Genomic DNA, 23,634 nt, shown 5'->3' with positions numbered 1-23,634 from the left:
GAGAATGTTGGGGGTGGCTGAGAATGTTGGGGGTGGCTGAGAATCGAACCTTAGTTCTCCCGCCAGCCTAAGCTCTGATACCATGTTGAGTAACCAGCTCATCAAAAACCTTAATGTGTTAGAGGAAGACCCGAATAAGATCATACATTTAACAAGAACAGAGGTTGTTTGGGGTGGATTATACAGAGGCAGGCAATACAGCAGAGGTACTAATAGGAATTTCAAAGGAAATGGTGGGGCGACTTCAAGTTGTCCAATTCAATCGCAATGGTTCAGTTCAACGAGAAGAGGAGATGAAACTTAAACTTCAGGATTGCATAGAACAGTTGAAAGCCAAAGAAATTCTTATACAAAAGGCCAAAAGCTTAGCATTAGCGAACCACATCTTATGACAAATGGTACTGAAGTTATAACGTTAAGGGAAAAGGTAGATATTCTCGAAGAAAAACTGAGAGAATCTATGTCACAACTGCAGAAAGCAAACGAATCCAATAAAGAATATCAAAAGCATATTCAGGAAATGGACTATACAATCGAGTCTTTGAAAGAAAACATTTATGATGCAGAAAATCGGGCAGATGCTGCAGAAAACAAGACTATGCAATTAAATGAGGCAAACCTTGAACTAACAGAAGAGATAGGTTTACTAAAAGGTAGTAATGATAGTAACACAAAGAAGGCGAGCTTACTAGAGAAGCGGTCGAGGGACCTTGAGCTTCATGCAAGGGCGTTATCTTTGGCGTAACCAGTGTGTAAAATCAAATATATAATATATAGTTGTACTTGAGTTCTGTTGTTCATGTGTTAATCAAAGTGTTGGTGTAAAAGCTCATTCAAATTTCCAACACATCTCATCAAATTAACTGATTTTCGGTACTGGGTATAGACATCTATCCTAAAAAACATACACAAGTGTGTTTTGTTTTCTTTCGGCATGTTTGATAATCAATTAAAAAATAAAAACCTCTAACCGAATAAGTAAAATAACCATTAAGAGGCTACTAAGTGTTATCAAACAACAAGATGCATGATAAAGATATAGATTTATGATATTAAAACGTTTTCAAATATTTTCAAACATACAAGTAATAGATGGTTTTGGAAATATTTTTTATCGAAATAACTGAACATCGTAATGTGGACTTTATGTGAGTCTATGAGTTTGGATTTCCTCGTGAGCTTCTGAGGTTGTAAATAATCGAAATGATGAATTTGAAAACCTTGGGGATTCAAGCTTTGGGAGCCTTAGGCGGAAGTCTTGCTCAGCTATTATCAGGGCTACCCTTGCGGTCTTTGACTGGACATGGACTGTAACCGCTTTATGGCAGACACAGTTGATCAATGCTCAATAGTTCCTCTGCAACCCTTCCCAAAACCTGCCTTCCGATCATTAAACCGTCGTGGAAATTAGATGTTGCCCGCTGCATCTGCTCAAGTGAGAAGCAATAGCACCATCCTCGAAAACACAATGATAAGAGCCTGTTAGTTTCCTCTAGTAATAACAGCACAGCTCTGAATCCAAAGTCATTGATGAGATACTTCCTTAAATTAGAAACCATTTTAAACCACAGTAAGCACATCTTTTAATAATGACTTTGTTATTACACATGTCATTGAGTAGACTAATAGTGTACATGTCTGATATACCAGAAGCTGCCTGTGTATGCTACCTAGGAGTGAATTCACCGGTCGTTGGTAAAGATCCTTGAGTGCTATTCTTATACCCATCGAAATAATTTGGTGAATAAGCGGGCCGTTTTGGCTTAGGCAGTTTTACATCACTAGTCAGCATCGAAACTACCATTGACATGCTTGGCCTGTCTTCTGGACTTGGTTGCACACACAATAACCCAACTTGAATGGCTCGAGACATTTCAGATTGATCGCAAGATCCAATGGTTGTCCCACAAAGCAGTTCCAAATATCTTTCTTGTTGAAAGAGTCTCCATGCCTATAAGTGGATACAATGAATGTGATTTCTAAATTTAAATATAATGAGGATTTACACATTCCATAGTTAATTTTGAACAAAATCTGGGCACTTACATGACTTGGAAGGTCAGCTGGGTGGGAATTTAAACGATAAAACAGTGAATTTTTTATCCCGCTTACTATCTCTAGCAGTACTACGCCAAAGCTATAAACATCAGATTTAACTGAGAATTTCCCCCACATTGCGTACTCTGGAGACAGGTAGCCACTGCAGAAACCCAATGAATATGTTAGCTAATTCATATTAGTGGAAGGAAAGAGTTTGAAAGTTTGGTTTAGTTAATTACTATGTGCCACAAATACATAACGTGCTTAATTCACTTTCACTTTCCCCCAAAATCCTTGCAAGTCCAATGTCTGAAATTCTTGGATTCATCTCAGAGTCGAGTAGAATATTGCTAGCTTTCAGATCTCTATGAATAACTGTTGGTCTAGAGTCCCGGTGGAGATAGAGAATCCCTCTAGCTATACCATTTATGATGTTGTAGCGTATTGGCCAATCCAATGGCCGTCTTTTTTCTTCATTTGTCCAAACTTCAATGCCAATAAATCAAGTGTTAGGCAACAACAATTGAACTCAATTATAACCAAGAAAGGTAACATGTGTATCGAGATATAGATTCACATCTACAAATCATTATTTTCTGTTCCATTACTGTAACAATTTCTAGTCCCTAATTACTAAAGCACTTCAGCACCTTCTGAGGTGCTATATATTTCATATACATGATTCTAGTAGGGAACAATTGACTGCATCAGAACTACTAGATTAAGAACTCACTGTCTAGTAGATGCTTGTCTAAGCTCTCATGAGGCATATAATCATATACTAGAAGTCGATGATTCTTTTCTAAACTGTATCCGATCAATCTCACAACATTAGGATGACAAAGATTCCCCAGAAAGTTGATTTCTGCCTGTAGTTAAAGAGGTGACACAAAGTTATTCAGCTAGCTTACTTGAAAGTTGAATAGAAGCGGCCAACAAAGTGTTGGTGCAGTGGTGGAGCTCGTGTCCCCCCTTGCGGGAGGTCACGAGTTCGTCTTCTGGCATGTGCGTGTGTGATTAATTATCAAAAGAAAAAAGGAAAGTTGAACATAAGATCAAAATAATAAACTAGCACATTCTAGATAAGATAAACAAAACTCAATGTGACAGGCTAACACAATTCAAATTTCAGAGAAGGTTAATACTAAATACTAACCAACCACTCGTAGTCACTTTGGACACTTCTATCATCTAGTCTCTTTACTGCAATAGCCAGTCCAGTACCCCATTCTGCAGCAGCAAATGTGTTATCATTAACCCAGCCCTTAAAAACAGAACCAAAACCTCCTCGCCCTATCAGAGTGGTAGGATGGAAATTCCTGGTAGCCACAGTAAGCTCATAGAAGGTAAAACTCTTCAACTTCGATGACTGCAGAACTTTTTTATGGTCCAATAATTCCCGTCTCACTGATGGATGTACCGGTAAGAATCTTTTATGATTGGTGGCCCTTGATTTATTATTCGTAACTGACAGAACAGCATAAAAATTAGCAAAAAGTACAGTAGACCGCTGTATCTCGATAATATCATGCTAGTAATTGCTAGAAGTACTGTTGTTCATAGCATTTAGGGATCTCTTGCATGTAAATAAGGTGAAATTGGTTTCGAGTTTCACATTGTTTGAAAGATATTTTTTAATGCAAATGGGTTGTAATATTCACCAATAACGTGTTGATTTCAGGAAATATATCAATGGCATACCACACACATACACATATGCAAGCACATTCGACAAATATAAAAAGCTAACTCACTTCATTTGAAATGTCAAAATCCAATGTTTTCTCTTAATTAGTTTATTTAGGATCCCAACTGGAAGATGGCTTCACAGGTTAAATAAAATTAGTGAACAGGTTAGGTTTACCTGAGAATGCCTGAGCTGTAACTGAAAGCAGGCCAGTAATTCTTTTTCTGAATGCTATCCTAACAGAAGACTGCTTTCCGTGGTTCCAACCATTAGAAACATTTTTTATCCCTTCTCCTGCATATTCATGTACTTGGCTTTGGTGAGTATCTTTCACCTCGGGTATTAAACAATTTATATCTTCAGTTAAATGAACAGGCATTATCTCGACTAAAGGATAATGTGCTTTTTTTCTTTGCAATGTCAATGCAGACTCTAGACCAACCACAACCTCAGCCATAGTAGGACGGTCCTTGGGTTGATAATGTAAACACTTGATAGCAACGTCCACATACACGTTTAAGGAATCCGAGGAAATGACCCCCTTGATATTAGGATCAGTTATCTTGTCAATGAATCCCTTTTTGAAGCAGTGTTGTGCCCATCCAGCTAAATTTGTTTGCTCTTTATCCAGACTCGTATCCACTGCCCGTCTTCCACACAAGACCTCAAATAAGACGACACCAAATGCATAGACATCAGATTTCCTGGTCAGTCTGTTATTTGAGACATAATAAGGATCAAGATAACCGGTTGTGCCTTTGACATGGGAGCTTACATATGTAAACGTCTGATTTGCCGGACCTATTTTGGACAATCCAAAGTCTGAAATTCTGGCTTCCAATTTCTCATCCAGCAAAATGTTTGCAGTCTTGACATCTCTGTGTATAACCCTGTTCTCAATGCTTGTGCCAGTGTGAAGGTAATCAAGTCCATGTGCTGCCCCAACGCAAATTTTAAGGCGCTGCTCCCATGTTAAAGGAGGCAAAGAAGTATCACCATTTTTTACTCTTTTATGAAGATGATCAGCAAGGGTTCCAGAAGGCATATACTCATAAACTAGGATCATCTCCTCACGCTCATCACAGTAACCAACAAGAGGGGCTATATGGCTGTGTCGAAACTGGGAAAGCATCTCAATCTCTGTCTGAAATTCCTTTCTTCCTTGCCTAGACATAGCTTTTAACTTCTTGATTGCTACAACCCTCTCTCCCGAGTCTATGATGCCTCTGTAAACCATTCCAAACCCTCCTCTTCCGATCACTAGTTCCTTTTGAAAGCTCTTTGTTGCCAACTGCATTTCTTTTAGTGTAAACCGACGACATAACTGTCGTACAGACAAAGGTAAGCAACTGGTTTGCTGCGCTTCTTTGAGTTTCTCGAGCTTGTAAACCAAGATATTCAGTAGAGTAATGAGGATCACCAGCCCACTTGAGTTGTCTGTCATTGGACCAGAGAACAATAGAATGGAACACAATTAAGGAATCTTTGTATGACAAACTAATAAGAATCTATGTAAGAGAAGCTTTTTGATCAGAAATAGACTAGAACACGGATTGAAATGTTATTAGTGCACATCATCAAGATCATTTGTTCGACTTTTTAAGAAGACCAATTCAACAACAAATGAGAATCATAGTACAGAAGTTTCTCAGAAATTTCTCGGAAATTTAAGACCACCACAGTCGACAACTGTGACCCAACTCTGCACAAACTGTGTGCTGACTTTTCAAAGCTGAGAGGGAAAAGTAGAGACTCGAAAGAAATTAAAAGAAATTGTTATGCCAGAGAATCTATCTCTCAATCATCCCAAGAATGAAAAGAAAAGGTTGGCGAACAATTTACAAAAAAGTTAATCTCCATTTTCTCCAAAAAAATATCCATGATTGTTGAGAAGGAACAAATAAAACGAAGGGAAAATCGTACTATAAAAGGATATTCTCAATAATATCATCGTACTATAAGCTATACGTGTGTCGTAAAAATTGCAATTTCTTAGCCTAAATCTGAATAATAAAAATAAATTATAGGTCAGCCATCACACATACAAAAAGAAATAACAACTCATGCATTTTAGCAACATTGTGAATCGACAAATAACAATTACATGAACATTTAAGAGCCAATATAGCAAAAATGCAATTTGAATAAAACAAACAGCAACAATACAATCAGCAAGGACAAGAAACAATTTGAACTTTATGTTTCTAGGCAACAGGGAGTTCAATAACACATGTTTAAATCTGAAGTGACCAAAGCTATGCAAAATGGAGCCTTCCAGGAAGGTATATCTGACAACCCAAGTGATTACTCCCTCCATCACCCCGATTCTTTACATATTTTTTACTCATTCTTGAACGCATTTTAAGACTATTATAAATATAGTCCTGTAATTTATTTTAATTTTTTTTCTATTTCTGTATAAAAATCTAAATATTATATTTTTATTTAAAAGAAAAAAATATTTAAAATTATTTAGATAACCATAATTTACGGAAGTCTTAAAATACATGCTGATCCCACGATCCCTCTTTCCCCGATGTAAAAAATTCAGTGGCATGGAGGGAGTAGTTTTTACCAGACTTTAAACAATTTAACTATCAATATAGTTTAACAGGACAGTAACAATTTACAAGCAGATCACCGATTTGTTACAAGCTAATTAACATGCACTTAGCAGGAAAATAATGCATGTCTATCAAATTTAAATTGAGAAGGTGTAGGAAATGACCTGGTGAGGCGTGTGAACAGGGGCGGACCGCGGACCTATAGCCTGGGCTCAGGGTGCCTTGGAACCAAAACTAGAGATGCACAAAAGGCCCACCGGACCGGGTTTTGACCGGACCTTAAAAGGTCCGGACTTTGACTGGGCCGAGCTTTTCGGGCTTTGACTTTGACCGGGCCGGGTCGGGCCGGGCTTTCCGAAAATGTCAGAGCCCGTTTGGATTCTCGAGACGGGTCTAACCGGGTTTTTTTTCGGGCCGGATCGGATCCGGCGGGGCTTTTTCTAATTTAAATTGGATCAAGTTTTATTAGAGATTCCGAAAACTACATATGTTAGCAACTAGATCATCGTAAAAATGTATTAGTTTACGTGGAATATTTTATGAAAACATTACTTCGTTGAAAACATTTAAGTTCGGCAAAAAATAAACATGTTTATAGAATAATATGTTTTATCATTGTTATCCAAATATATATAGTGTATTTATTATATCTTCTTGTAATGAAGTATATATAAATAATATTATTAATCACAAATATGTAAATATATATGTGTTTAAAGTATTATTTATATTTATAGTAAATGTGAATTCATAAATATATAAGAAAATATATTAGAATAATCAGGTTTTAACCGGGGTTTTTTGGGCTTTTAATCAGGTCGGGTCGGGCCGAATCTTGGGCTTTTAACCGGGTCGGGCCGGGTTTTGCCTAAAAATATAGGGCCCGTCAAGGCCCTAAGCCCGGGTCGGGACCGGGCTTTGACCGGGTCGGGCTTGACCGAGTTTTGACCGGATCGGGTCGGGTCAGATTTTCGGGTCCGGGTTTTTTGTGAACCCATGCCATAGAGCTAATTTTAGTAAGAATAAAAAGTACTCCTTATATTTTTTTGGTTTGATTTTTCTGCAAAGAACACACTAATGTTTGACATGCTAGTGAAATTTAGGACTTTTTTGAAAAATATTCAAACTTAATTTTTTTTAAGGATACATTCATTTTTTTTAAAAAAATACAAAAATACCTTTTTATTTGCAAACATACTATTTTTTCAAATTTTCTTGCAAAAATACGGTTTTTTTGCAACCGAAATCAATTTAATGCAATTTAAAAACAGTGGTATTTCTTTCTGTGATGTTCCGGGGCAGTGACATGGTCCACACGGATATCTAAGAATCAATCACTTCTTGATCTCAGGAGCAAGCTGGAGAGTGATGACTAATGATATGAAGCTAGAATCTTTTCGGATGCTGAGACTGCAGATAAGAGCTACTGATCTCACTGAAATAAAGTAACTGTTTTTTGCACTTTTAGTTGTCAAACGAGTAGAGTAACACCGGTTTCAAACTTGCAATCCATTTACAGTATCTCTGTCCACCCATTTCTTTACACTATCCTTGTTGGATGTCCCGTTTAAATTTCAAAAACTTTTAAAAACAGTAAAGTTTTTATAGTTTTTAGATTAATTTTAATTTTGGTTAGATTTTTACGCGTTCGCACTATAGGTCACCTGTCGGCTTGCATAATTTATGAGTATGCTGGTCAACCCCGTGTTTCCTGAAGCAAGAGTTCATCTTATCACCTAAATCTTTCATAATTTTTGTTATTGAATTTGGTTGTTGTTGTTAATCAAATGAGTTTGATCCTTTACACTAGTTAACTCTTACATTACTTGACCATTACTCTTCATAATCTCTGGTTCAATGACAGACAACTTGAATGGTGTTGCGATTCTTATCACTCTGTTGAATATCTTGGTTTACAAGCTTCAAGAAGTGCAAACTAAACTTAAAGAAGCTCAAACTCAACTTCAACAAGCTCAAACCAAGCTCCAAGAAGCTCGAAAAACTGGACTCCGAGAAGCAGAGAAAACTGAGCGTTTGCCATTGTCTGTACGACAATTATGTCGTCGATTTTCACTTAAAGAAATCCAATGCGCTACTAATGACTTCCAGGAAGAATTTGTGATTGGGAGAGGTGGTTTTGGATTGGTTTATAAAGGGATTATTGATTATAATCAGGGAGATGTTGCGATAAAGCGGTTGAAATTACTTTCTAAGCAAGGAAGCAAGGAGTTTCAGACAGAAATTGAGATGCTTTCCCAGTTTCAACATAGCAATTTAGTGTCTCTCATTGGTTATTGCGATGACTGTGAGGAGATGATCTTAGTTTATGATTACATGTCTCGCGGAACCCTTGCTGATCATCTGCATAAAAAGGTTAGAAAAGGTGAGAGTTCTTTGCCTTCTTTGTCATGGGAGCAGCGTCTCAAGATTTGTATTGGAGCAGCACATGGACTAGATTACCTTCACACTGGTACAAGCACTGAGAACAGAGTTATACACAGAGATGTCAAGACTACAAACATTTTGCTTGATGAGAATTTTGCAGCTAAAATTTCAGACTTTGGATTGTCCAAAATAGGTCCAGCAAATCAGACGTGTACTTATGTAAGCACCCGCGTCAAGGGCACACCTGGTTATATTGATCCATATTATGTGTCAACTCATAGATTAACCAGGAAAACTGATGTTTATGCCTTTGGTGTAGTGTTATTTGAGGTTTTGTGTGGAAGACCAGCATTGGATATGAGTCGGGATGAAGATCAAATGAACTTAGCTGGATGGGCACAGCACTGCTTCAAAGAGGGATTCTTGGACCAGATAATTGATCCTAGGCTTAAAGTGAACATTTCCTCCGATTCTTTAAATGCGTATGTGGACATTTCCATCAAGTGTTTACAATACCAACCAAAGCGCCGCCCTACTATGGCTGAGATTGTTGTTGGCCTTGAGTCTGCATTGGCAATGCAAGTTAAGAGTAGAGATTATTCTTTGTTCGAGATTTTACCTACTGACTATCCCCAGGAAGAAGGAGATTGTTCAATGCTTGAGGTGAAGAATATTGACCACAACCAAGGAAATGAATTTACAGGAGTAGGGACTGTAAATGATTCTAATGGTTGGCATAGCAAAAAGCAGAAAATGACATTTACAGAAAGGATCAGCGGTCTTCTTTCAGTTACAGCTCAGGCTTTCTCAGGTAATCCTAAACTCTTGATATGTCAATATGTTCATACAACCTATCTTGAAATAGAATACAATAACTTTACAAGAAAAAAGATACATATTGCTCTTTGATTGAGACAGTACCGAAGAAATTGTAGATTGCTCTTTTCTTGAAGGAAGAAATTCTAAATACAACTGCAACATGAATTTACAGGAGAAAAGATTGTAAATTTTTCTAATGTTTCACAACGGAAAAAGCAGAAGATAACATTGACAAAAAAAATCGGTGGTCTTCTTTCAGTTACAGCTCGGGTGTTTTCAGGTAAACCTAAAGTCCTTCTGCATCAATACTTATCCACAAGAAGATTACTAGTTGTGGCAATTAGTCAATGATGCCATTGTCCATATGATATTCTTAATAATTTTAGCCATGAGGATTTGAAGATTTTAAAGAAGATGATGTGTATGTCTGCTGGTTGTACTTGTTTCTATGGATATTTTCCAAAAACCATTTTGTTGTTATTTTGTGAAAAAGATATAAGGCTTAATGACCTTTCGGCCCCTAAAGTATGGGCCGTTATACCTATCAGCTCCAACATTGGCCGATATGCCCTTTTATTGCCGAAAAGGGCTAAAAGGAACGATACCTAATACTACAGGGTTAAGAGGTATGACTTCATAATTTTGGGGCCGATAGGTATAACGGCCCATACTTTAGGGGCCGAAAGGTCATCAAGCCAAGATATAATCTCCTCATTTTAATCTTTAAAACTATATTGTCACACTCTCTCAACTCTGCAAGCGATTCAAAAAACAAAATTATTCTCTGAACAGATGCAGTTTTACCAAGAGAAAAGTTGCAGTGTTGTTTTCTATGTATGACATAATGAGAAAAACTTGTAGAATTAATTATATTTTTATCCTTTTACTTGTCATTACAATGTTTCGAGCATGTACTATATGACTTACAATTCTCTCACTCAGTCAAAAGACATGCAAAGACATCGAATGTACAAAAACCTTGGAATCAGGATGATGTTTTGAAGTCATCAAATCTCAAGAGTTTCGCGTGCATTGATCTTAAGATTGCTACCAGGAATTTCTGTCGTGACAGTATGATAGGTGAAGGAGGTTTTGGTAGTGTTTTTAAGGGTTGGATTGACGAGAACACATTTGCTGCCGCAAAATGGGGTACTGGCATGGCTATTGCAGTGAAGAGATTAAGAATAGAAGGATATCAAGGATACGAAGCGTGGCTGGTAATCATTTACTTTGTAATATCTGCAGTGTGTCCTAGATTTTACTTTTTACTTTTCAAATTTTAAGTAAGCATTAAAATAATATTGCCACCTCTTTGACTACAGGCAGAAATCAGTTGCCTGGGCACTCTTTGTCATCCTAATCTTGTGAAATTGATCGGTTACTGCTTAGAAGATGAGCTACGGTTTCTAGTATATGAGTTCATGCCTCATGGCAGCTTGGACAATCATCTATTCAGAAGTGAGTTTCTCAGTGTCATTAGTGCTTATTCAGTCAAGTGCTCCCTTCTAGACCGATGTTATTAGTATGTTTATAGAAGTTATGGAAGTGATTAAATTTAAACAAGAGATGAGACCCGTAGTTTACAGGTTTGATCATAACTGTATTAGGATACCAGGGTTTCAGAAGAATTAATTTTAAGTATCTATTGGCTAAACCAGTTAAATTATAGATATCTATGTGGCTAGTACCAGTTATTATCAAGTGCCATTACCTGTTTTATGCATCTCCAAATCTGGAATTGACTTGAAGTTCCATAAAATACTGAATACAGATAGATTAACTGATTTGTAATGTGGCTACTAAATGTAAATAAAACAGGGGGTCCTGATCAACTGCTTACTTGGAATCTTCGCATAAGTATTGCTCTTGGTGCAGCAAAGGGGCTTGCGTATCTTCACAGTCCTGAAGCAAATGTGATTCATCGTGATTTCAAAACATCCAATATTTTGATTGATTCTGTAAGTAGAACAAATTTATGTTAAAATTAAGATCAACTAGTGTTCCCAGTTACTTTGTCTTACAAACGTTCTGTTATCAATTGATAGAAATATGAAGGAAAGCTCTCTGATTTCGGGATGGCAAAAGACGGGCCAGAAAATGAAAGAAGCCATGTTTCTACAAGAGTTATGGGAACCTGTGGTTATGTAGCTCCTGAATATTTGGTTACAGGTGATTGTTCCACATAATCAGATGTCAAAAATGGTTCAGTAATGCAAACATGATATTATTTTTCTGGATAAAGTTTATTGTACTTCTTGTTACTTGGCCTCACCAGCTGCACAACCACAACATAAATAAAACATTGTACATTCTCCTTCTTCCTCTCCCTTAAAGATAAGAGTATAGTAGATCGCGATCATCATGAACATCTAAAGTTCATTTCTTTGCATCAATGTCATAGGCTGAGAACAATATAAGCTTCAAGGTTAACTACCGTATCTTGAGTCAAGCAGGGAAAGTAGGAGAGCGATGTCCATGCACATATATTATATGTTTCTCAGTTAACACTATGAAGCGCATACTTCTTTCTGTTGTATAATCTGTCTGAATTATTTTTTTCCATTCTCATTTTTTAGCTCTTCTAATATAAGCCAAACTCTTCTTATGAAGGTCACATAACAACGAAGAGCGACGTCTACAGCTTTGGAATTGTTCTCCTAGAAATTTTGACTGGACGAAGGGTAAATGACAGGAACCTTCCAGGACAGACACAGGGCCTTGTTTCTTGGGCAAAGCCTCACCTTACCAGCAAGCGTAAGATTAAAAATGTAATGGACGTGCGCATTGAAGGCCAGTATACCGTCAGAACAGCATTACAAGCTTCTTCCCTCGTCCTTAAATGCCTCTCGATTGATCCCAAAATAAGACCTGATGCAAACCAGGTGGTCAAAGAATTAGATAAGCTTCAGAATTTGTAGAACTCGGACAGTAGTATAAGGGAAACCCTCCAGGTCCAAATACATCGTCATTATGGAGGAGAAGAAACACTTAAATTCCCGTGGCAGGCATGAGATCTTAATTAAGTCAGAATTATCAGATCTTTTGAGAGAGAGCATAGAAAAGGGTTCAAGGTGGAAATGCACCTGAATAGTTTTATCTATTTGCACTTGTAGTTTAATCTTTGCAACAGCTTTTGTTGTAATTGTCTTGTAGATTATGATTGGAGGTAAGAAAGAGTACTCATGTACATACAGAAAATCGTAAAACTGGATGAAATTTTTACTGTAAATTAGTATGAAGATCAAGTCTTCTGCATACAGAGAACATATACAATCAAACTGATGAAGATGAAGAATCAGTAATCTGCATATATGTATGAACATTACAGTAGTACACTACTATCCCACCTAACCTCTCTCTGCTCATTCTAAAATGTAAAAGCTTTCATTTGAAACTCATGAAGATGTTTATGAATCAGTAAGAGTTAATCATAAAACTAGCTACTGCATTTGAAATTTGGTAAGTTTATATTGAATTTTCATTTCTAGCTTTATAAAATCTAGCCCAATCAATCTCACAACATTAGGATAACAAATATTCCACAGAGTGTTGATTGTGCATAAAGGTTGATCAATATCTTTAATTTTTAACTTAGGCTCTGTTTGAGATTACTGTTAAAAAATCGTTTTGCTATTAGAAAATGTATTGTTGAAAACAATGTTGTAAAAATCAGATGACTGTTTGGTAATTTTTTTGATATGTATATGTTCTGATGCAAAAAATTAAAAATAATAATGTTTTTTATAAGGTTTGATGGTGAAATCAGCATTTGCTTCCCGAAAAACAGTTTTTAGGTAAAAAAACACTTTTCCAAAAAACAGTTTTTGAATTTTACCAAACAATTTTTTAACTGCTTTTCAGCGAAAATTTGTTGCTGCCAGCAACAGCAATACCAAATTATACTCTAACACAGTACATATTTGAATTTATTCTTGAATCTGGAATGAAATTTGTGACTACAGATGGCTCTTGAATTGCATGATCTAGTTTATATTCAGGACATGCATAAATCACACACTTTTATCGTACAAATTATACTCTCTCATGATATTAATTTTTTCCAAGGTCTCTAAAACTGTTACCATTGATGGCCTCTTCTTTGGGTTGTTTCTGATGCATTGTAGAATAAGCGAAGATACAACTGACAGCATCGCCATGTTTCTGAAATCAGGCTTCAGTGAGGGATCTAGAATTCTCTTCACCTTTCTTCTATCAACTATGAAAGACTTTGCCCAGTCTATCAAAAACTCATCTTTCTCGTTATAGGCCCGCATGCCTGTGAGTAGTTCCAGCAATAGAACTCCAAACCCGTAAACATCGCTCTTTAGACTCATATCACCTGATCACATTTTGAGTGATTTTATGTTCAGAGTTTGTAGTTGTAGCTATTTGAATGGCAGAAACCGACATATATGTCAGTTTCTGCTGGTGCAGTGGTTGAACTCTTGTACTCCTTGCGGGAGGTCAAGAGTTGCTATAATTTTAAATGCTTACAGTAAGATTAACAAAACAGAAACTTACCAAGCAACACACACTCAGGAGCACCGGAACTATAGCTCCCCCTAAAATCGAATGGTGCAGATATGTCACTATTTACTGGGCAAAATTCTGCCAGCCCACAACCGGAAACTTTTGCATTAAATTCCTACAAGAAAGCCAAGAAACAGTAAATGACAATCATTATGGATTCAATACATTCAAATTTGAAAACAAGGTATGTTTGAGCTAATACAATCACAATGTACCCCATCTAGCAATATGTTGGAGGCCTGAATGTTGCCATGAAGGACTGGTTTCTCTAATGTGTGGAAGTAAGCTAGGCATCGAGCTGCACTTATCGATATTTTAAGCCGAACAGCCCATGACAGTGGCTTCACACCATCTGCAAATTCAAGATGCAAGAAGCAAATACTTCATTTGATCTGCTCAAATTACATTTTTGTATGGTTTACCAAAATTTATACTAATTGCAGCTTACCAAAAAGAAGAGTATCTAAGCTCCCGCTCTTCATGTACTCGTAAACAATGAAACATTCCCCATCCTCTTTACAATATCCCAAGATCTTAACCAGATTGGGATGCTTATACTCTTGCAAGAGTTTAATCTCTGACTGTAACCACATAATCACAAACAAGACTGAGAAATATTAGAATAAAGATCAATAGTGTAGCTCAAAGTCAATTTACCTCCCATTTGCTATGTTCCAGAGATCTTTTAGGCCCGAGTCTCTTAACTGCAATGGTTGTTCCAACATCGTGCCTAGACGGGGTGTACGTCTTCTCCTGAACCCATCCTTTGTAAACTCTTCCATACTCTCTCCCACCCAACAGCATACCGGTTTCAAAGAATCTTGTTGATCTTCTCAACTCATCTAATGTAAAAACTCGTAATTTTAGACTTTTCCTCTGGGCAACATCTTCAACTTTTTTCAGCAAGTCCTCATTCCTCTTGTTATCGTTGATTCTCTTGTTCTCATTAGTCCTCTTTTGCAAACCTAACACCGAAATATTTCATTTTTTAAACACTGAAGTGCAATCTTAACAAACTCATCTAGGGAACCATGAAAGGCCAATCCTTTTATTCTTGGATCAATTATGAGGTCCAAGAGTCCGTCTCTGAAACAGCGTTTAGCCCATCCAGCTAAACCTCGTTGCTCCTCGTCCAAACTCAGATCTATTGCTGGTCTTCCACTTAGAACCTCACATAGCACCACTCCAAATGCATATACATCAGATTTCATCGTGAGTCTATGAGTCAAGAAATAATATGGATCCAAATACCCAAATGTACCTTTGACATGGCTGCTTACAAATATAGATGCCTGATTAGATGGTGTTATTTTTGATAATCCGAAGTCTCCTATCTTAGCCGCCAAGTTTTCATCCAACAATATGTTTGTAGTCTTCACATCACGGTGAATCACTCTGTGCTGAGTGCTAGTACCAGTGTGAAGGTAATCCAGTCCACGTGCTGCTCCGATGCAGATCTTGAGACGTTGAATCCACGACAAAGGTAGCATAGAAGTATCACCTTGTCTCACCCTTTTATGCAGATGATCAGCTAATGTGCCAACTGGCATGAATTCATAAACCAGGATCATCTCATAACCATCATCACAGTAACCAATCAAAGACACTAGATGACTGTGTCGAAATTTGGAGAGCATCTCAATCTCTGTCCTGAACTCCACTGATCCTTGCTTCGACATAGATTGCAACCGTTTTATAGCAACCACAGTTGGTCCAGGATTAAAAATACCTTTGTAGACCTTCCCAAACCCCCCTTCTCCAATCACCAAATCCTCATCAAAATTAGACGTCGCTCGCTGTATCTCTTGAATTGAAAATCGATAACACAATTTTCGAGTAGACAGTGACTTGAACCGTTTGTTCTTTTTAACAAATTCCGCCTCTTGAAGTTGCTGCAACTTATGTACCAACAAATTGAACAAAATCATGAGGAGAATCACCCCATTAACTGTAATGTTTGTATATCCAAATAGAAATCTCCAGTCTTCCGTCATTGCCAACGAGTAAATTATCGTTACAATGTGAGTTAAAAAACATGCGTTTAGAGAACTCAGAGATATCTACACACTTGAGGCCACGGGCAGTACGCGGGATTGACTTGATAAACTTACATTGCAGATGATAGTGATTAACTTGTGTTTGGTAACTGCTTGACAATAAAAAAACGAAAATAGGGTGACTTTACAAACATGCGTCAAATCTTATATTGCAGATGTTGTTGTCTGTGACCCAGCAACATAAGCAGAGTGGGGCTTGCATGAAGCTACTTGGACTATATTGCCTGTCGACCATTTTTTTTTTCATTATGCATCGAATCTTTTAACTAACCATCTTTTTGTTCTGACTATTCAAACATGAAAGTAGAAGTGTTATGAAGATCCAATGAACCCAACTCCTAACAGCGGAACATGTAACTTAACATGAAATCAGAACTCTAGCTCTAGGAGGTTGAAGGGCTCAAGTTCGAGTCCCTCCTAACCCGGATATTCCAAAAACCTGTATTTTTATTTGACTTTTCGCTATATACTCGTTTAACAAAATGAGATGTGGAACCTGGTCACCTATGACCTTACTGTATTTGAAAATTCTGATACTTTTGGGCCACAGACTCAAACAGCTTGGACCCTTGAAATAGCCCTACTTTCATGTGTCTTATCAAAAAATTTGTATACAATATTATAGAAGTGGGACTCATTCATTGCGATTCAAAAGGCTAAGATACCACTCTAGGTCCAAGATTTTTTTGACGGAATTCTTAACAAATATCGGAGTACGAGACAAAATTTCTGTATGATAATTGTAGAAGTGGGACTCATTCATTGCGATTTAAAAAGCTAAGATACCACTCTAGGTCCAAGATTTTTTTGACGGAATTCTTAACAAATATCGGAGTACGAGACAAAATTTGTGTATGATAATTGTAGAAGTGGGACTCATTCTCCAAGACATAAGGCAAAATCACCACGGATTGTAGGGTTGGAGCATTTTGACGGGAATCTTAAATATTGGAGTAGGGACTCATTCATTGCGATTTAAAAAGCTAAGATACCACTAAGTTCTAAGTTCGGGATTTTTTTTTGACTGAAATCTTAATAAATATCCGAGTAGGAAATTTGTGTATGATAATTGTACAAGTGGGACGTAAGGCGAAAATACCACCGGATATTGGAGTAGGGACTGCAGCGGATTGTAGGGTATGAAGGTATCTCAATGATAAGTCATTGTTACAGTTTAACTATTACATGATCATGAATTAAGCAACTAAACCATGCCTAATCTCTGGAAATCGAACCTTAGTCCTCCTACCAGCCTAAGCTCTGATATCATGCTCTGATACCATGTTGAGTAACCAGCTCATCTAAAACCTTAAGGTGTTAGAATAAGACCTCAATAGGATCATATATTTAACAGAGAGTGAAATGTACTTTACAAAGCTAAGTGAAGGACCTTTGTGTATTTCTAAAGATCTTCAATATATATTTCATAGTTACTTGCTATTGACAGAAAATACTCATATTTCTCGTTTCATTTTTCATTTTGCAAATTGAATCACCAAAAAGAATGAAAATAATGATCAGAACTCAATATCATTATATCATCGTTTCTTTGCAGCATGTCCGAGTTTTAGTACAGCTCTAGATGTTCTTGTTATATTACCAATCCATCAGCAATCGTTGAGTTTTTAAGTACGACTGTAATCCCTGATCGAATGTAAAATCCCTCTGAAGCTCTGTCCGCCTCTTGTATGCCCTGCAGTTAGTTCAGTGCATGACACAAATGAGTTGCAGCTCTGGTGCATCACAACATAACTGACTTCAGTTTCATATATTATCTAAAGATGTTTACCTCAGAGTTCGCAATAACAACATTCTTTCCAATTTTGGCATTCTTGTCTATAATGCACTCTCTGCATTGGCAATGCGATAGAAATGTCAGAAGAAAACAATAAGTACGATCATATAAAAAAAAAAATCCAAAGAGGTGTTTTCAGAAAAAGTGTTGATAAACTTATTGTACCTGATTTTTGTATTTTCTCCGATTCCAATAGGGACTCTTCCCTCTGCCAGTAGCGATGCCACTTCAGACTCAGTTTCGTAGTAGTCAGCACCAAGCACCACTGTGTCCTGCTCAAGTTTAATAATCATTATGGTACAAGTTCTTTAAAAACATACAAATGTAGCAAGGATACTGTTGAAATTTTACGGAAACAATGAAATCAAGCACACAAAAAGCATAAACACATTGCTGATTACACAATGTATGTGGTTCAGTTTACTCGATAAACTGCAGAAGGCAATAAAAATTCAGAAAACTAGAACTGACTGCACTAAATCTTATATTATGTTATTTAGTGATTCGTGTAAGTTTAATTAGAGTGTGACTACTTGGAGTCTGAAGCAAACCTTTAAATGGACATTGGAGTTGATCCGGGATCTGATGCCAACAACGCTATGCTCAATGAAGCAGTCAGTTAGAAAACTACCGTGTGAGACTATTGAATCTACAATCTGCATAAACATATTGAGTCATTAGGGGATGATATAGTAATTTTTTTTTTATAATCAATGCAGAAAACTAAATACTAATATCAAGTTAACCAAGTTCATTGCCTTGTTGCTGCAGCTTTGGTTTCCAAAAGCTAATATCTAATGAATTTACAACTAAATCATCTATATTTGACTCATAGAGTTATTAGTTATTAGTTATTAGTTGTAGAAATGACAATTTAGATTCCTCAACCTTGCTGTTGTCGATCTTTGATGGCGGTAAGTTTCTCCTTGATGTAAACATTGGCTTGCCTGCTTCATAGAAACTAAACTTGGATGGCTGAAATGCAAAATCACCTATAAGTTGATCACAAACAAAAAAATCTTTCTAATCATCCTTCTCAGACTATTTTAAACACCCAATCCTGATACTTACATGATCAGTTAACGCGAGATTTGCTTCAAAGAAGGATCTGATTGTACCAATGTCTTCCCAATAATCATTAAATAAATAAGCCTGCAAAATAGTGTTTCTTAAGGCTTAAAGATATCTGAAAACATAATGATATTAGCTAATTGATATGTTTTAAGAAACAACTAACTAAATATTAAACCCGAAAAGTTAAGTGCATGATCTCATACTGAGATCACAAGCCCAAGTGTGAATAAACATAATTCTTGAATTTGTTTACATTAAAACACTGAAGAATTTTACTCACCTTAATGTAGAACTCTTTGACAGAGGCTGGAATTATTTCTGATCCGAAGTCATTTGAAGTTGGGAAACGCCACCTGACTCGGAACAATGCACACTACATCATTTTATATTGTTCTCCCTTCTGAAAATTCTAATGATATATTTATGTGTGTGTTTCTTGCACGGATCAGAAAACAGGTGAAGTCATTTTGTGAAAGATTTCATGCATGTAAATCAGTTCCGAAAGATGAGTACCTCAAAAGATTTAGAAGTATATCCTTCTTGAAGACATATACTCCCATGGAAGCAATATAAGGCTTCTTTTCAGCCTCTTCACGCGGAAGCCCCAGTATTGTTGTGTCAACTGCCTGATATTTGGATTAACAAGCTTGATATGAAACCTAAAAAAGAGTTATTGGTCTAAAAAGATATCCAATTTTTTTTTTAAACTTTACCATAGCCTTCAATTCAGCTCCTCTAGGCTTTTCACTGAAAGAAAGGACCCTTCCTTTGCTGTCGATATTCATTAATCCAAAGTCTGAAGCACGCCTGTTACAGAAACAGAAAGAAGACTCAGTACATGTATTTGAATTAACAGTTGATGAAACATGTAAACATAGTTAAAAGTCATGGTATGTAATAATGTAAGTTGTAATTCAAGTCTAAAGGCTGCAACAGATTTATCGAATGCATTTACTAATTTCTTCAAAGTGGTGGGGAGAATCTAACTTGTACAACATGACAAGAAAATATAGGGGAATTGAACAGAGATTGGCCTACCTGTCATCCATCGGTAGGCAAGAGATAGTAATGTCTGCACCACTTTCTCGATGATTCTACAAAAGGATATAAATCTTACTGCATAAAAATTCTGGAGAAGTGAACGCTTGATGAAAGAGAACTGAATTCTGTGTTTTACCTGAACAAAGTTCATGTAGTCCATCCGGTATAAGTGGTCTCCGGATAGAATTAGTACATCCTCAATATCCTTACTTCTTGCATCCTACATGTAAGAATATTTATTTGAGGCAGAGTTACAGAGTCTTCGTAGGACATTGATTTCCAAGATAAGTTAGGGAATGCAACTGATATTATCAACCATGTAAACTTATGTGCCTATTTTTACAATATTTGCTAATGTATCAAGAACTCATAATTTATACCTCAAAAAGCCAATGAAACTGACGAACTGCATCTGCAGTACCCTGGAACCACATCTTACCCGCCTCACCCGGGGTTTGAGTTGCTGCAAGAGCCTACATTAAAATAATTGCATGCTTATACTTGGTTAAGCGGAAGCCATTCAAGTTCCATATGCACTTAAACTAGAATGTGTTTTGAACTAACCTCAACAAAGCCATCACCAAAAGTTGTCCCACTGCCAAAGTTGTAAGCACGAGTGAGATGCCTATTGAGTGATGCTGAGTTGTACTGAGTAAGAATGTAAACCTTATTGATCCCACTGTTGATACAGTTGCTCATGGGTACATCAATTAACCGATATGCTCCTCCAATAGGTACCTGCAATCAACAAGGTACGGTTGAGCTAATATGAAATATGCTTTTAACATTAGCTGAAATGTTCATCCTAGAAACATAAAGAAAAATCTAGATCAGGAAGACTTACAGCAGGCTTAGCACGGCGCTTGGTGAGGGGGAAAAGACGAGTTCCAGCTCCACCACCTAGTATTATTGCTACAACTGTCTTTGGATCTCTTTTCTCCATTTCTAGATCCCTCAACTGCATACAATAGATTAAAGTTATTCAAGAGTAATCACTATATATGATCATGATCCGATCTTTATCAGTGTCGTGGCAGACTATAAATAGGATAATACAGTTACTGTCAGATTGAAGGTGCTCCTTAAGCTAGGTAGCAACTAATGGAATAGTTAAGTTGGTTCTTATGCAGACATAAGACTTTTGGAAAAAAAATCAGAAAAAACCGAGGTTTTACTAACTACTTTGTACATGGACATGGATACAAATGTAGGATTATCCATCTACATTCAAGGATCAATGTACCAAATGTAGGATTATCCATCTAAATTCAAGGATCAATGTACCAAATGGGCAAATGGTCGCGATGACAATCAAATTGGCATTGGACTCTCTGGTGATGGGGGCACTAAATGCGAACTTGTACATTTATATACCTTACATATAATCTGTGACATTCCTTAATTCGGAAATCCATGCCAGTTGTAGCAGCCGAATTTGTGTCGAGAATAATACCCGGACCAGGAGATTCAATAGATGGAGGAGTGCCTTGTCGGGATTCGGAGTTGGAGCAAATCAAAACCGAGATCTCCAATACCATCTTTAGTTGTCAGCCCTCCTAAAACTGGGTGTTAGGAGGCCTTATTAGGATCATATATTATATCTTAACACTTCCCCTGACTCGATAACCTATACTGTATTTGGGTCGAGAGTGGATCACTTGGCACCCGTCTTTGAGGCAATATCTTAACACTAACCATGTCGATTGATAATTGAAACATCGGCTGCTCGGCATGCTCACCCTATTTGCCATTGTGTGCATTATGTAATTAGCAAATGCACAGTATGTAACAGGTACTCTATGGAAAATAAGCCAAGGTTGTGCACAACCAATGACGAACGCAGGGTTCCCGAAGTCTATGATATTCTAACAAGAGCCAGGTAGCATCAATGCTCTGAACCTCGAACTTGTGACCACTGAAAAAACCGCTAATACTGAATAGGCTAGACATAGTTTCTAATATTATCCCCTATTTATCGTGCTTTCTAACTGTTAGAATATGCCTTGAATCGGTGAATGCCCTAAACATTAGAGTATTATATAAACTCTTTAGGGCATAACTTAAACGTGTGCTTGTAATCTGTATCCTCAAGATCAATAAAACTTTTCTCTTCTGCCTATTTGTGTCCGTTTTTTACGTTTATATAATATTTTCTACTTCCGTTATAATACTAACATTCTGGTGAAAGTCCGGTCTCTGCATGGTTCAGGAACTTTGTGCACAGGCTACAATGTAATGTAACATTCTGCAATTAAAGTTCATTAATACAAGGAAAAGAGTGTCCAAACCCTTGGATTGATACTAGCTATGTATGTCTTGCAATTGTTTCAGATCGACATTGTTACAAAATTCGACTTATGTCGAATTTTGATTTAATGTAACAAAAATCAGTAATGAAACTTATAAACATCCCTGTCCGCAAGAGTTGACTCAGTTGGTTAAAGAGGGGATAACTATATTCGATTATGCCTCCTGAGTCAGAGTATGTCGCTTAAATGCAGTTTACCTTGGTTCACGAGGTTTGCAGGCTATTGCGTAAACCCGTGGGGTTTACCCGGTACGCACCCGAAGGGTAGCGGCTGCGGGTTTCCTACGATAAAAAAAATTCCAGACTTTGCTAACAAACACGAAAAAAAGACTAAAAAAGGGCTCACCTTAGCCTCACCTGCAATAGTAGTAGCAACTGCCATGCATGTATGAGACCTCCTAACATTATCGATACTAATTCGTCGTTGAAATTTGGAATAGTACAACTTCTTCCCCATCAACTCCCCATTACAGAACTTAACAAGCCCCTGATTCTTCACAGGTAGTGTCCCTGCAGAGTGGCCTGCAGCAGGGAGAGCCATACGGCCATTAGCCGTAAATGCCATGCCTCTAAAAACTCGAAAAACGAATGCAACTTAAGTTATCACTGCAGAAAATGGACAAGAGAAGTAGAAGCAGGGCTGCTGAGTTTTGAACATTTGCATGGTGGTGGTAATGGAAGACAAAGTTAAGTTATCCAAAGTCAATTGCATCCACCAATTTTGTAATGTGTTTTTTAGTGAAGCTCATGTGACCCTTTAGATCATTTTGTGGTCCGAGTCCTAATGCATACTTTTACTACTAGTTTTGTTTTGTATTGATGCGAATCATGGATATTCTGCTGCTTTTTATTGCTTTAGATTGTTTTATATACTTAACATTCATCCTAGTTTCATCTTATAGCAATTCTAGAAATTTCAAACTGAATTTCAAAATATTTCCAATGTCGAGTATAAGAGCGCATATTTATTGGTTTCCTCACTACAAGAATTCCCACTTATACCAACGAAAAATGGTAACGAAAACAAATCTGTTAATAATTACCAACGGATTGCCAACGGGACTTAGAAACTTTGAAGGCTAACAGTATACTAACTGATTAGTAATGGATTACTAACAAATATTTACTAACGGATATTTTTGTTAGAAAAATAGGCTCCAAAATTTCCCGCCACACGATACCAACGGAGAACGTAATGACATGCCAACGGACGTTCAACTTTGCTTTTGGTGAGCATTCCGTTAATATTCCGTTGTAATTTTAGATCGGTTAAAAATATGTCTATTACTATTCCGTTGGTATGTCCAGTGACTCTGTTATTATTCCGTTCGTAT

The 23,634-nt window shown here is 37.0% G+C and overlaps 5 protein-coding genes across 7 annotated transcripts; 1 reads left to right on the top strand and 4 right to left on the bottom strand.

The window, feature by feature from the left end:
• Nucleotides 1-1,026: 1,026 nt before the first annotated feature.
• Nucleotides 1,027-5,544, bottom strand: LOC141677161 (uncharacterized). The gene is made up of 7 exons (XM_074482930.1): nucleotides 3,905-5,544; nucleotides 3,197-3,507; nucleotides 2,774-2,909; nucleotides 2,280-2,526; nucleotides 2,047-2,200; nucleotides 1,671-1,951; nucleotides 1,027-1,456 (listed from the first exon to the last, which is right to left on the bottom strand). Exons 1-7 carry the CDS (start codon nucleotides 5,169-5,171, stop codon nucleotides 1,432-1,434), a joined length of 2,421 nt encoding a protein of 806 aa, XP_074339031.1. The 5' UTR covers nucleotides 5,172-5,544; the 3' UTR covers nucleotides 1,027-1,431.
• Nucleotides 5,545-7,753: 2,209 nt separating this feature from the next.
• Nucleotides 7,754-12,848, top strand: LOC141677148 (uncharacterized). 2 transcript variants are annotated; one of them, XM_074482922.1, is made up of 7 exons: nucleotides 7,754-9,487; nucleotides 9,668-9,775; nucleotides 10,438-10,712; nucleotides 10,818-10,953; nucleotides 11,371-11,453; nucleotides 11,541-11,664; nucleotides 12,106-12,848. In XM_074482922.1, exons 1-7 carry the CDS (start codon nucleotides 8,149-8,151, stop codon nucleotides 12,411-12,413), a joined length of 2,373 nt encoding a protein of 790 aa, XP_074339023.1. In that variant the 5' UTR covers nucleotides 7,754-8,148; the 3' UTR covers nucleotides 12,414-12,848. The 2 variants fall into 2 exon arrangements, with proteins under 2 accessions (XP_074339023.1, XP_074339016.1); XM_074482915.1 differs by having other exon boundaries at nucleotides 7,755-9,487; nucleotides 11,314-11,453; nucleotides 12,106-12,844.
• A 544-nt stretch (nucleotides 12,849-13,392) lies between these two features.
• LOC141677201 (putative serine/threonine-protein kinase PIX13) lies at nucleotides 13,393-14,990 on the bottom strand. The gene is made up of 5 exons (XM_074483004.1): nucleotides 14,683-14,990; nucleotides 14,474-14,606; nucleotides 14,241-14,377; nucleotides 14,017-14,140; nucleotides 13,393-13,834 (listed from the first exon to the last, which is right to left on the bottom strand). Exons 1-5 carry the CDS (start codon nucleotides 14,827-14,829, stop codon nucleotides 13,506-13,508), a joined length of 870 nt encoding a protein of 289 aa, XP_074339105.1. The 5' UTR covers nucleotides 14,830-14,990; the 3' UTR covers nucleotides 13,393-13,505.
• On the bottom strand, nucleotides 14,990-16,186 carry LOC141677200 (putative receptor-like protein kinase At5g39000). The gene has a single exon (XM_074482988.1). The coding sequence runs from the start codon at nucleotides 16,017-16,019 to the stop codon at nucleotides 14,991-14,993; it is 1,029 nt and encodes a 342-aa protein (XP_074339089.1). The 5' UTR covers nucleotides 16,020-16,186; the 3' UTR covers nucleotide 14,990.
• A 1,213-nt stretch (nucleotides 16,187-17,399) lies between these two features.
• Nucleotides 17,400-23,006, bottom strand: LOC141677102 (glucose-1-phosphate adenylyltransferase large subunit 1, chloroplastic-like). Of its 2 annotated transcripts, none has more exons than XM_074482840.1 (15): nucleotides 22,647-23,006; nucleotides 20,837-20,950; nucleotides 20,557-20,730; nucleotides 20,373-20,465; nucleotides 20,129-20,212; nucleotides 19,990-20,045; nucleotides 19,665-19,758; nucleotides 19,465-19,577; nucleotides 19,232-19,304; nucleotides 18,949-19,029; nucleotides 18,766-18,852; nucleotides 18,429-18,533; nucleotides 18,043-18,149; nucleotides 17,872-17,932; nucleotides 17,400-17,775 (listed from the first exon to the last, which is right to left on the bottom strand). In XM_074482840.1, exons 1-15 carry the CDS (start codon nucleotides 22,863-22,865, stop codon nucleotides 17,674-17,676), a joined length of 1,563 nt encoding a protein of 520 aa, XP_074338941.1. In that variant the 5' UTR covers nucleotides 22,866-23,006; the 3' UTR covers nucleotides 17,400-17,673. The 2 variants fall into 2 exon arrangements, with proteins under 2 accessions (XP_074338941.1, XP_074338953.1); XM_074482852.1 differs by having other exon boundaries at nucleotides 22,658-22,852.
• Between the last annotated feature and the right edge of the window lie 628 nt (nucleotides 23,007-23,634).

The sequence above is a fragment of the Apium graveolens genome, chromosome 1 (assembly GCF_009905375.1).
Source record: "Apium graveolens cultivar Ventura chromosome 1, ASM990537v1, whole genome shotgun sequence".
In the NCBI taxonomy this organism is placed as follows: Eukaryota; Viridiplantae; Streptophyta; class Magnoliopsida; order Apiales; family Apiaceae; genus Apium; species Apium graveolens.
This window is presented reverse-complemented; position numbering and strand designations above follow the sequence as displayed.

What these genes read in the sequence shown, in the direction of transcription:
- LOC141677161 (XM_074482930.1), bottom strand. Translation starts at nt 5,171, where the DNA reads ATGACAGACAACTCAAGTGGGCTGGTGATCCTCATTACTCTACTGAAT. An exon ending in TACAGCTCAGGCATTCTCAG is followed by an intron (nt 3,508 to 3,904) that starts GTAAACCTAACC and finishes CTGTTCTGTCAG; the next exon opens with TTACGAATAATAAATCAAGG. An exon ending in TTATGTATTTGTGGCACATA is followed by an intron (nt 2,201 to 2,279) that starts GTAATTAACTAA and finishes GGGTTTCTGCAG; the next exon opens with TGGCTACCTGTCTCCAGAGT.
- LOC141677148 (XM_074482915.1), top strand. Translation starts at nt 8,149, where the DNA reads ATGACAGACAACTTGAATGGTGTTGCGATTCTTATCACTCTGTTGAAT. An exon ending in TACAGCTCAGGCTTTCTCAG is followed by an intron (nt 9,488 to 9,667) that starts GTAATCCTAAAC and finishes ATGAATTTACAG; the next exon opens with GAGAAAAGATTGTAAATTTT. An exon ending in AAGGATACGAAGCGTGGCTG is followed by an intron (nt 10,713 to 10,817) that starts GTAATCATTTAC and finishes CTTTGACTACAG; the next exon opens with GCAGAAATCAGTTGCCTGGG.
- LOC141677201 (XM_074483004.1), bottom strand. Translation starts at nt 14,829, where the DNA reads ATGCTGTTGGGTGGGAGAGAGTATGGAAGAGTTTACAAAGGATGGGTT. An exon ending in TGGAACATAGCAAATGGGAG is followed by an intron (nt 14,607 to 14,682) that starts GTAAATTGACTT and finishes ATGTGGTTACAG; the next exon opens with TCAGAGATTAAACTCTTGCA. An exon ending in TCCTGAGTGTGTGTTGCTTG is followed by an intron (nt 13,835 to 14,016) that starts GTAAGTTTCTGT and finishes AAATGTGATCAG; the next exon opens with GTGATATGAGTCTAAAGAGC.
- LOC141677200 (XM_074482988.1), bottom strand. Translation starts at nt 16,019, where the DNA reads ATGACGGAAGACTGGAGATTTCTATTTGGATATACAAACATTACAGTT.
- LOC141677102 (XM_074482840.1), bottom strand. Translation starts at nt 22,865, where the DNA reads ATGGCATTTACGGCTAATGGCCGTATGGCTCTCCCTGCTGCAGGCCAC. An exon ending in ATACTTCTAAATCTTTTGAG is followed by an intron (nt 19,305 to 19,464) that starts GTACTCATCTTT and finishes GTTCCGAGTCAG; the next exon opens with GTGGCGTTTCCCAACTTCAA. An exon ending in ATCTCGCGTTAACTGATCAT is followed by an intron (nt 18,853 to 18,948) that starts GTAAGTATCAGG and finishes TTTGCATTTCAG; the next exon opens with CCATCCAAGTTTAGTTTCTA.